We start from the raw sequence: 11521 nt of genomic DNA, 5'->3' as shown, positions 1-11521 counted from the left end.
TCACAGAGTTCAATCGTCTCAAAGCGCTGTGTATTCCTTCCCCTCACCCTGACCATCTCCCCCCTGCTCGGGTCCTGACCCAACTGTACAGCGCCTTGGGACGTCCTCCCGACGTGAAAGGCGCTCAATAAATGGAATCTTGTTGTTGTTGTTGTATGTTTGAGTGAAAAGCGGCAGCCAATTGGGACTCAGCAGTGTCCCACAAACAGTCGTGATTGAATGTCTGTTCCTACCTCTGTTCTTCAGGTGTCCTGTGACGTCGCTGTCCTACCTCCCGCGCATGGCCTCTGCAGCGTTTCCGTGTGGCGGGCTGTTGGCTGGGACCCTGGAGGGCGGCTGCTTCTGGGAGCAGAAATCCTCAGACACGTACAGGCCCACCTGTTGCCCCTGGAGGCCGGGAGCTGCACAGATATCCAGGTCGAACCCACATTACGGCATTGTCTCGTCACATACAGGCCAGGTACACAGAGCAGGGACACGGTGGGCAGGCTGGGAGGGATCTGGATATGCCACTATAATGATACGAACTGTAAAATTGGAGGACAATCTAAAATTTGAGTTCGTTGACAAATAAGACAACGAAATGACTCCTCTCTGCCTCTGCTTTCTCCCTCCCGTCGCCACAAAAATACTCTTTAGCTCCTCCCCCCGTCTCGTCCTTCTAACTTGGAAACCGCTATATAAACCTGGGTCCTTGCAAGCCAGAGGACCCAGGTTCAATTCATGGGGGCAAGGCAAATTCTACTCCACATGCCTCTGCAGTAAGTAGGAATCCGATTGTTAGTCATTTAACGGATGACTTTCTGTGGGTACTAATTCCTATAAAAAAAACTGGTCACTCAATCCACGACTGTTTGTGGCATACTGCCGTACACAATTGGTTGCTGCATTTCATCCACAAATACAGAATCCATCCATTTTACAATATGTTCTGTAAAGCGTTTTGAGATGTCCCAACAACGTGATGAGGAGCTATATCACATGCAAGGATTATTATTACCTGATCATCCTTTGAAATTATTATTCTTAATAAATGTAATTTGTGTTGTCGCAGAACACTGTTTACAAAAACCAAATGATAAAATTCTGGAAGGGATAAAAGATGCCTCAGCAGCTGTGTGTGTGTGTGTGCGTGTGCGCGCAGTAATCACACTGTTTTTATCAGGAAAGACCCACACCTCTTTACGGTGTGTGTTGATGGAGTTATCGAGCAGTCCCTTACCGAACTCCCTCGAGGATCTGATCTGCACGTGTTACCCCATCCAGACATTCAGCGCTGGCTCCACCTGCAAACTGCTGACCAAAAATGCCATCTTCAACAACCCCGAGCAGGACGGCAGCATCCTGGTGTGTGCTGGGGATGAGGCCACAAACAGGGCCATGGTGAGTCACTGCTTCTTCAAAGTCTGTGCTTTGCTAATATGGTTGTGACAGACTTAACTGTTTTGCTCACCAAAATGTATAGTCCATTCACTTTACAGTATATTCTGTGAAGCGCTTTGAAATGTCTCGAAGACGTGATATGGCGCTATATCAAATGCAAGGATTATTATTATTATTGATACATACTGAGATTTTTACAAATTCCGCATTAAAGGCATTGACTCTGGTACTCGGTGACTGTCTGTTATGTGAATGGGTATAAATGAAGAGGAGCGTTGCTATGTTCTTCACAAAACCTTGTCACACTGGTACTCAGTTAATATGCAAAGAAAAGCGAGATTATACGAGAATGTCAGAAGATTGTGGGGTTTGAGCTCCATGCGGGACAGTGCTGGGGTGTGCTGCATTGTTAGAGGTGCCAATATCAGACTGGGTCCTGACTGCCTGTTCAAGTGAATGTTAAAGATAATAATAATCCTTCACTTTGATATAGTACCTTTCGTGCCAGGAGGACGTCTCAAAATGCAGTGAGTGTGTTTCATGATTCCGTGGCACTATTTGATAAAACAAGAGCGTTTCTCCTGGTGTCCTGGCCAACGATCCCCCAAATAAAATTGGTCATTCATTTCCAGGTCTTTTTTTTTAGGAAATTGCTGTGTGCAAATTGGCTGCCATGTTTGCCTACAAATTCCAGTCACTATATTTTACAGTAAATTCTGTGAAGCACTTTGTGAACCATAACGTGAATCCTTCAAAAGGCTGTACTTGTGTAAAATGACATCTTGGAAACTTAAATTCCTTCACTATGCCCATATTTTGCATAGTTACTGTGGGGTGAGGCACGAGTTGGGTCAGAACCATCCGCTTTCACTGAAGTTGCTTTGTGTTTGTCAGGCGTAATGTCAAACCTGTATCAATTCCACTCTTCAGTCTTCATAAGTTTTCTTTTGGTGCAGATGATTGCAATAGCGCAGTCAGTCACTGGGTGGCAGCAGCCTCCATAAAATAATAATAATATTTGCATTTAATATAGTGCCTTAGCATGTCGTTGAGACGTCTCAAAGCGCTTCGCAGAACATATGGTAAAGTGATTTGACAGTATCGTTTGACTGTGTATTTTGTGGGTGAAACACGGCAGCCAATTGAGCGCAGCAGTATCCCACAAACAGTCATGGATTGAAGTGACCAAATTTTCTTTCCCTCCTGAGGAAATGGGCATTTCTCAGAGTTGGGCATTCATCTTGTGACTGGCTGGATTAATCTGGAAACTATTGATCATTATGAGAACTGGAATCTAGTAGACGGTGTATCCTTATTCCATATTCCCTTCCTTGGCACCTCAGCGAGTCTTTGGGCCAATGGCTCAGATTTACTGTGTGAATTTGTTATAATTAGACTTCTGATCTCTTGTGATTCTTCCAAGACAGGAAAATTAGGTCCCTTGTTGTGGAGTGAAGGTTTCATTGAGAGTAAATCCTCCTCTAATAATACAGTTGCATTGTCATACTCGTCCACAAACCCCTTCATGCCCTGGCACCTCCCTACCTCTCCGACCTGTCTACTCCCCACTCTACCATGCGCTCCCTCTGCTCGGCTGGCTCCAGCCTCCTGCTTGTCCCTCATCCTCTCCATCATTGGTGGCCATCCTTTCAGCCTCCACACCTCGAAACTTTGGAACTCTCCTCAATACCTCTGCCTTCCCCGTTTTTTAGAACACGCATAAAGTTTTTCCTCTTCAACCGTGCTTACAATCACGTCCTTCCCCCGGCTTGGCGTTGGGCTGTGCCACAGTTAAGCGCTCCAAGACGCTACCCCATGTGAAGGGCGCTGTATAAATGCAAGATGTTGTTGTTCTTGTCATTCAGCCACAAAATCCACCCTGCTTACAGTATATCTTGAGAAGCACTTTGAGGCATGAAAGGTGCTGAACCAAATATAAGGATTATAAATAGGCAAATCTTTGTTCCCCCTCATTGCAGCATCCAGTAAAGATTTGGAGCTTGTGTGCAAGTCAGTGGGTGAAACTGCTGAGCATAAAGTGTTTGGTCAGTGAGTGTCTGGCAGCATCGACCCCGGGAACAGTACGCTCTGGTGTCTCGGGTTCAGTCCGCTTGTTAACCTGGTTGTTGTCTTGCTGTGGCAGGTATGGGATGCTGGAAGTGGCTGCCTGCTTCAGAAGCTGCAGGCTGACCAGCCTGTTTTGGACATCTGTCCCTTTGAAGCCAATCAGACCAGTTTCCTCGGAACCCTGACAGAAAAAATGGTCAAGATCTACAAATGGGCCTAGATGGGCTGCCTCCATCCGCCTGTGCTGGCATTGTTCAACATGACAGGCCTGGCAACCAAGGGCCAAGCTGTACGAGTATTCCTGAGCTGCACTCGAGGGGATTGAAATCAAATCTGCGGACCTCTTAAACAGGATCATCTGCTTATCGCGTGCACTCTGTTTGCTGCTGATTTTCCCGACTGTAACCTCGGAATCATCCTTCATTCTTTTTATTTTAAAAATATCATTTCTTGTTTCAAAGCAGCTGCTGCTCACTGGACACTGCTCTGCGAGTCCTGCTCGTTGCTTTCTTGAGGTTTTGCGTTTCCTTCGAAACAGAGGAATTTCACTGTGTTCCCGTCTTACTTCTTTTTCTTTTTTTTCTGTTTTTTCCTCCCTCTTTACAGTCAGCAGGTAATCTGCATCCAAACCACTGCTGGTTCTAGTCAGACGTGAGTGGCCTGTGCCTCACTGCACTTCACTCTTCCTCATCCCCCATCATCTTATGTTTGGGGATGCCCCAAACCCTCACACATACTGTGACAGGAAACAGTGCTGAAAATTGCAGTATTAGGAATAACTCTTATCACTTTGTGTTACTGTGCAATGGGCGAGCACCACTCCAATATGGCAGTGTGTTGACTGCTTTGGACTGGCCTAGCTCCATGTCGGTGTCTCTATAATGCTGAGGGCTGGCTTCACAGCGCATTCATTTTCCAATGGGTTGACATTGTTCCGTAGCAATGTTACCAGCGCCTTGGGATGTCTTCCCGACGTGAAAGGCGCTTTACAAATTTAATTTTGTTGTTAATTCTGCAATCACCTGGCATTGCTCCATTATCACTGTGGGTTAATAATGCAATGGTTGACCGTTGTGTCAATGTGTTCATTCTGCAATAGGCTGGCCCACTGCACTACAACTGAAGAGCCTATTTCAAAACGCTTCCTATAGACTGCGGTCTAATTGTGGGCGCGCAATCTGTCTAGAGAACTATAGCAAGGCTGCAGAGGCAATGTTGAAGTGATTCATCTTAACCTCCTCTTACTTGGTGAGTTTTATAAGGAACAATCAGACAACCTGCTCTTTCTCTCCATTTATATGAAGAACTTTTTTTACACGGCTGAGGTACTTTGCCTTGTACAGGGCAAGGACATCATGTTCACTAACTCTGGGGGAGCGAGCCGCTGCCTACCAGAAGGATTGAAAGAATAAGAGGTTGCAACCTCCTGGTCTCATTGAATGAGAGTGCGTTTCCTGTGTGTGCGTGAAACCGAAGGGTTGATGTGTGCCTGAACGAGCGGTTGTGTGTCTAAATCTACATAGTTTCCTTTTATTACTGTTGTATTGAAATAAAGATTAACTGAATGGTGCAAACTCTCAGGAGTTTTCTTCCTTCTGCTGTAACTCCCCAAGCCTGGTTTTCTTCAATAAGCATTGCCGACACATTGCGGGCAAGTCATTTGATTTACCTTTTATGTGAAAGAAGCATCCGGGGGGGAGGGGCAGCTGGGTGTCTGGTAGGTATGAAAACCCAACACCGTGCTTAAGAGTACCTAAACCAAGCTGAGATTTCCATGCATCCCACCTTCACATGGAAATCCCAGAGATAGATTGTTGGAATGGAATGCGCACTCTCTCCCTGGAGGGAGACATCCTGCTTACCTAATTCCGGAAAGTATCAGGCGCAGGTTGGCAAGATCCAAGGCTTGGAGACCCCAGAGTGAGCGTTGGGGTAACTGCTGGAGTGTAACCAGCTAAAAACATCTAACTTGCTATTGATATCGCTGTCTGGCTAGCTTTCCTGCTGCTTGTCCAGATAGGACCACCCTACCTGTTAGGGCTTTGGATTACAGGGTTAACAGGAGCTGAGTGAGATGACTATGAAATCTGGATAGCAATAAGGAGCGCCCAATTCATTGCAGTCCTCTCAACCCAGACATTAAGTCTTAATCGCTTCATCGATTACATCAGCTGAGATCAGAGGCACAGACTGGGAATCAAAGCTGCATTTTTCTCTGTACAGCTTATTACTGCATCGTCCATTGGGTCATTGGACGCACACCTGAATAACAGGCACTTGGGCGAGATAATGGAGACATGCACACATCTGGGAATCTAATACTCCAAGAGAGCAGGAGGGAGGAATATTGAAAGGGAATAAAGAAAAATTGAAAGTGAGATGTTTTTTATAACTGGAGAGATCCAAAGATTTGTATTGCAAGCTGTGCATGAAATAGTCAAGAGAATTAAAGACCAGATAAGTCCTGTAATGGACAAGTTGCATAGAAATAACACACGCAATCACGAAATTCCATGTGCCAAAATAAGTATTGGGCCAATTCCAGATGTATTCAATCGGGCTGTTTTGGCAATCGCTAAAAATATATAGAGGTCAGCAACGCATGTGTTATGCAGAAACCTAAATGCCAGATGTATCCAACTCTAAACCTCCTCCGAAAAACGAGTGAGGAGCTTAAGTGTTTCTGAGAGCATCATAAATCCAGAGTGTTTGAAGGCTCAATGTGATCTCAGAGAAGTTTCACTATTAATTCCTGCTGGAAGTTTCACGTTTGATGTTTTAACATGCAGTATTTCTTAACGAAATTCCTTAATAAGGAAACTGAGACGGGCCAATGGGACTCCTCCCGGTCACCTGAAATGGAACGTGCTGACCTATGGGAGAGTCCAACTGGCACATCCCCTTCTGCAGTGGCGTTCCTATGTGGTGACGGGAATTCTTAACAGGATTCCTTATTAAGTCCTGGAGTCCTGTAGCTGAGTGGTTAAGAGCACTTAACCTCGCAAGTGAGAGGAACTGGGTTCGATCCCTGGGCAGGGCAAAATCTTAGGCAAGTTTCCTTACCCCACACACCTCTGTTTACCTAGCAGTAAATAGAACCCGGTCGTTATTCAATTGTGGATCGCTTTTCAGCCATATTTATTGATCTGACTAATGAACAGCTTTTTAGAACAATGGAATTGGCTCTTGAGAGTTAGTTGTTGTTATATTGTTGCTCCTTCTCTTCCTCTGACCCCACCAAATCTATTGCAAATATAATTCCCACAGTTGTAGGATGAGGTCACCAATGTCTAATCCTGTCTGCTCAGCATCTGCCTTTGCATACGTTAATATGGAGAACTTCCATTAAATGCTACCCTGTGTGTATTGCCTGACAATCTGAAGTCAACATGTGTGCTTCACCGCTGCAGATGTACATACATATATAAATAATAATCCTCACATTTAGTTTGGTGCCTTTCACATCAGGAGAATGTCCCAAAGCGCTTCACAGAATATACAATAAAGTTGAATGACTGTGTATTTTGTGAACAAATGCGGCAGCCAACTCGCCACAGCATCATCCCACAGACAGCTGTGACCAATTTTTGGTGACAATTTTTTTATTTGGGAAGATGTCAGCCAGAACCAGGAGAAACTTCCTTCCCTATTCAAATAGGGCCGTGTGATCTTTCATAATAATCCTCACATTTGATATAGTGCCTTATGTCTTCGAGCCGTCTCAAAGCGCTCACAGAATATACTGTAAAGTGAACTGACTGTACATTTTGTGGGCGAGACGACAAGATGAGATCAGAAGGGCTTTCTTCATCCAGACCAGTCTTGTGATCTCGTGACTGTGAGTGCTTTGGGATCTGTAGCCAGCTTCAATTCTCTGAGCTCTGGAGGGGATACGTTAGAACAAGAGACATGGTAATAATCTACACTATAGCACCACAGTGGTTGTCATGGACAAAGTACTTCAAGATTTAGCCGAGCACCAACAAAAACATCTGTGCACAATAATCTCTCTCGCTGACCTTTCCTAAGTATGCATTCTGTAATTGCTTTTGGAGTCTGCACAACAACTTGCATTTACATAGCACCCTCCATGCAGGGGAGCATCTCAGAGCGCTTAACAGTGGCAGAGCCTGATGCCGAGCCGAAATGGCCGTAAGCACGGGGAGAGAGAGGGCATTGCGGAGGGATTGAGGGAGTGTGTTCTAGAGTTTCGGGGTGTGGTCGCTGAAAGCACAAAAGAGAACTCTTCCCCTAACAGAGCATAGCAAACCAGACGGGAGCCATGATGACCAAGGAATGAAGAATAGCACAGCGGCTGGTAACTGACACATTCGAGTAAGGTCTGGGGTGCTCAGACACCAATGGCCAGGAGTTCTCCATTATACTGTGTTGTGCCAGACCACGATCTTGCACCTTCCACTGTTGTCAGGTTAGAGCCCCAGAGACATGATCTGAAACAACCTTTAGGCATCGAGACAAACTGAGTTCGGCTGAATGGCCTCCATGCAGAAAAATGAGATCTCAGCAGCCAGAGAAGCCTCTTCAGCAAAGAGGGAGCAGACTTGCACTCATTTCCACAGGAGTTTTACCCTGTAGCTTGACTCAGTTGTTAGGGCGCTCAGCTGTGGGTCAGAAGATTGTGTGTTCAAGCCCCAAGGTGGGGTTTGAGCTCACGGTCCAGGCTGACATTCCTATGCAGTCCTGCGATAATTGCTGAATTGCCGGAGGTGCTATCCTTCAGATGAGGTATTAAATAAATAATCCTTTGCATTTGACATAGCACCTTATCATATTTGAAGGACGTCTCAAAGCGCTTCACAGGATTTACTGAAATGGAGTGACTGAGTATTTGTAGGCAAATACAGCAGCACATTTGCACACAGCAATGTCCATCAAGCAGCCATGAAACGAGTATGGGGGATTGTTGGTCAGGATACCCGGAAAAAAAAGTCTTCTGTTTTTTGAATAGTGCCCTGGGATCTTTAACATCCACCTGAGTAAGGAAACTTGCCTAAGGTTTTGCCCCACCCAGGAATCGAACCCAGGTCCTCTTGTTTGTGAGGCGAGTGACCATGCTACAGGACTCCACAATACTCTCTGGAATTAGCTAAATGTGGTGCGTTCCTCCTGGATGAGAGAGTGCATTCCATTCCAGAAAGGGAAAATTCCATGTGCAGGTGACATAAATATATACTCTCAAGCTGGTTTTGTTACTCTTAACCTTGGGTTTCCGCATGCGTCAGATACTCGGCTGATCAAAAAAAAATCCAGCTCAGGCACAGGAGATATTGTGACAGTGTAGACTGAGGGAACTTTATACCTTGATTCTAATTGTGCTGCATGGGTCTGAAATGGTAAAGGACTCAACTTCCCAGCTCCAGCTCCTTGATGAAATAATAATAATAATCCTTGTATTTGATATAGCGCCTTATCACGTCTTTTGAGACATCTCGAAGCGCTTTGCAGAGTATACTGTAAAGTAAATTGACTGTGGATTGTGTGGCCGAACGTGCACAAGAAACGAGGATTTAAGAATTGTTTTGTTGCACGTGAAAATAAGTAGGTGACGTCATCCGTCTGTTAGATATGTGAAGGGAAGAGGTGGTGTTGCTTTGTGGTGAGGTAAAAATGGAACCAACCACAGGAGACTGAATCGAGCATGTGAGCAACACAACTAGACATTAATCTGGGGACAAAGGAGCCTGTCACACAGGGTCTCCAGCCTGTTTACAGCCATAAGCATACTCTGCAGTCTGAGTCACACTGCTCCCAGCTCTCGAAGTTTTTAACCCAGAGGCTGGAGAAAATGTGAAACTCACTGCTGGAAACTGGCTGAAGCAAAACGACAGCTTGCATTAATATAGCACCCTTCACACCGGGCAGGGTCTCAGAGCACTCAAACAGCATTAACGTATTTGACAGGAAACACAATGTGTACATGAGGCAGAATAGAATTGAATAGAAGGTATTAGGATGAGTAGGGGTTAATTTGAAGTATAAATTTTTAAATTTACATTTGGAGTATAAATGTTGTTTCCTTACTACACATGCCTCAGTTTACCTAGCAGTAAGTAGGAACCCGGTTGTTAGTTGATTGGTGGATTGCTTTAAATAATAATAATAATTTGGTCACTGAATTCACGACTGTTTGTGGGACCCTCTTGTGCACAATTGGCTGACACATTTTGCCCACAAAATATACAGTCAATTCACTTTACAATATATTCTGTGAAGTGCTTTGAGACGTCTCGAAGACATGATAAGGCGCTATATCAAATGCAAAGATTATTATTATTACTATCTCAGAATACCCACTCTACAGTTCCCGCCTCCATCACTGCATCAAGCTGCTTTTCAAATGAGTCCAGCTGTGTTGAGTGGCCTGTTTCCGTGCCATAACGTGATTCTTACCCACAGAAACCCTGTGAGGTTTTCCAGTCGAGTGGGACTGAATGCAGGACACCATTAATCTTGGGTGTTATTCAGAATTCTGTGATGTAAAGAGATGTCAGGGCCAACAAGAAGATCTCAAGAATGCAATGGTAGAGTGCTCAGACCACAGGAAGAACAGAAGCAGAGAAAACATCACAGTAGAAACTCATGACAGATAATACTCCAGCTTCCTGTTGAAAGGCTTCGAAACATCGTATTCCTTTCACTGACCACAAACTGTTGCTCCAGTTATTTCTCTTTTTCGCCTCAGTACTGAACTCATGGTAAACCTTCGAAAACTGAGGCCATTGCAAAGTAAGTGATTTAAAGTCGGCAAATAAATTACAGCTAGTGCAAAGTTCACCTTGGCATCAAATTTAGTAAAAAAACACAAAACCTGTGGAACAAAAATTATTAATTTAAATGTCAATCTCAAATAGCAGAAATGAACCCAGGCTCCAGTCACAAATTCTATAGTCGCTGATAACTCATAGTAGTAATAATTTCAGGCAGGAATAACAATCAATTCATCTAGCCTACCCGTCCATTTCCTGTACAAATCTTTTGATATTTCTAAATTGTATAAGCCCGAATTATTTTGGTTGATAAGAATTTGAACAGTTCCTTAATGAAATCTTTTATAGCAATTTGTGACACATATCTACCTATCTTCCTTTTACCACTAGAACAATTTGCACATCCTTTTGTTCTGATTGTGAAGATAAGATGCTTTTTTGTCTACGTAAATAGTCGAGACTTTGAGCTCATAGTGCAGTCAATCCAGTGCACTGCTTTGTCCGAGGTGCTATTCCTTCTGACGAGACATTAAACCGAGGTCCTGTCTGTCTGTTCAGGTGGACTTTAAAGATTCGGTGACACGGGATCTTTAAAAAGAGAAGGGAGCCTCTCCTGGCTTCCTGGCCAGCAGTCTCCGAGATAAAATCCGTCATTCGCTCCGTGGCTGTCTGTGGGACGATACTGTGTGCAAATTGGCTTCTACCTTTTACAAAATACAGAGCCACTACACGTTGCAATAAATCCCACGAAGCGCTTCGAGATCTCCTCCTGACCTGAAAGCCGGGGTACGTTTGTCGAATACAACAATACTAATCCTTGCGTTTGATACAGCGCTTTTCACGTCTTCTCGACGTCTCAAAGCGCTTCGCAGAATAGACCGTAAAGTGGACCGACTGCATCTTTGCGGGACACCAGCGCTCACGGAGGAGTGACCGCGTGGCGTTGGCTAAGAGAATGAGTAAAAAAAAAATGATGCGGCCGCGAAGGGTCCGCGCAGTGGGCAAATGGACAGGTGGTGGACGGTGGGTGGGACCTCAGGCTCAGGCCGCCCAGGACCTGGTGTGAGTGAGTGAGGGTGTGAGTGAGTGAGTGGCCACATGGGCAGAGGGTGGCAGCAGGGCCAGGGACGTAATGACGTCACGAGGGTTGGGGGCGTGCGGTGCGTGCGCGCTGACGTGTCAGTCACGCCGGGTATAAAAAGAGGCCGAGCGGCTGCAGTGGCCGCTACAAGATGGCGGCGTGTGGACGTGGGTGTCTGGCGTCGTCTTCGGCGGCGGCAGCGGCCTGCACTTGGCATCGATTTCAGGCCTCGGCTTCGCATTGTCTGCTGCTGGCGGCCGCC

General features: G+C 45.3%; 1 protein-coding gene across 1 annotated transcript in view; it reads left to right on the top strand.

Annotated features, from left to right (window-relative positions):
• The window catches only part of LOC121850153 (Golgi apparatus protein 1-like), a 41780-nt gene extending 37856 nt beyond the window's left edge, over positions 1-3924 (top strand). Inside the window, exons 6-8 of the mRNA XM_042340415.1 lie at positions 247-460; positions 1166-1383; positions 3527-3924. Of these exons, the coding sequence (XP_042196349.1) occupies positions 247-460; positions 1166-1383; positions 3527-3670 (576 nt within the window). The 3' untranslated portion in view covers positions 3671-3924. The remainder of the gene's footprint in view (positions 1-246; positions 461-1165; positions 1384-3526) is intronic.
• The last annotated feature ends 7597 nt before the right edge of the window (positions 3925-11521 follow it).

The sequence above is a fragment of the Callorhinchus milii genome, unplaced genomic scaffold (assembly GCF_018977255.1).
Source record: "Callorhinchus milii isolate IMCB2004 unplaced genomic scaffold, IMCB_Cmil_1.0 Scaffold14, whole genome shotgun sequence".
NCBI lineage: Eukaryota > Metazoa > Chordata > Chondrichthyes > Chimaeriformes > Callorhinchidae > Callorhinchus > Callorhinchus milii.
This window is presented reverse-complemented; position numbering and strand designations above follow the sequence as displayed.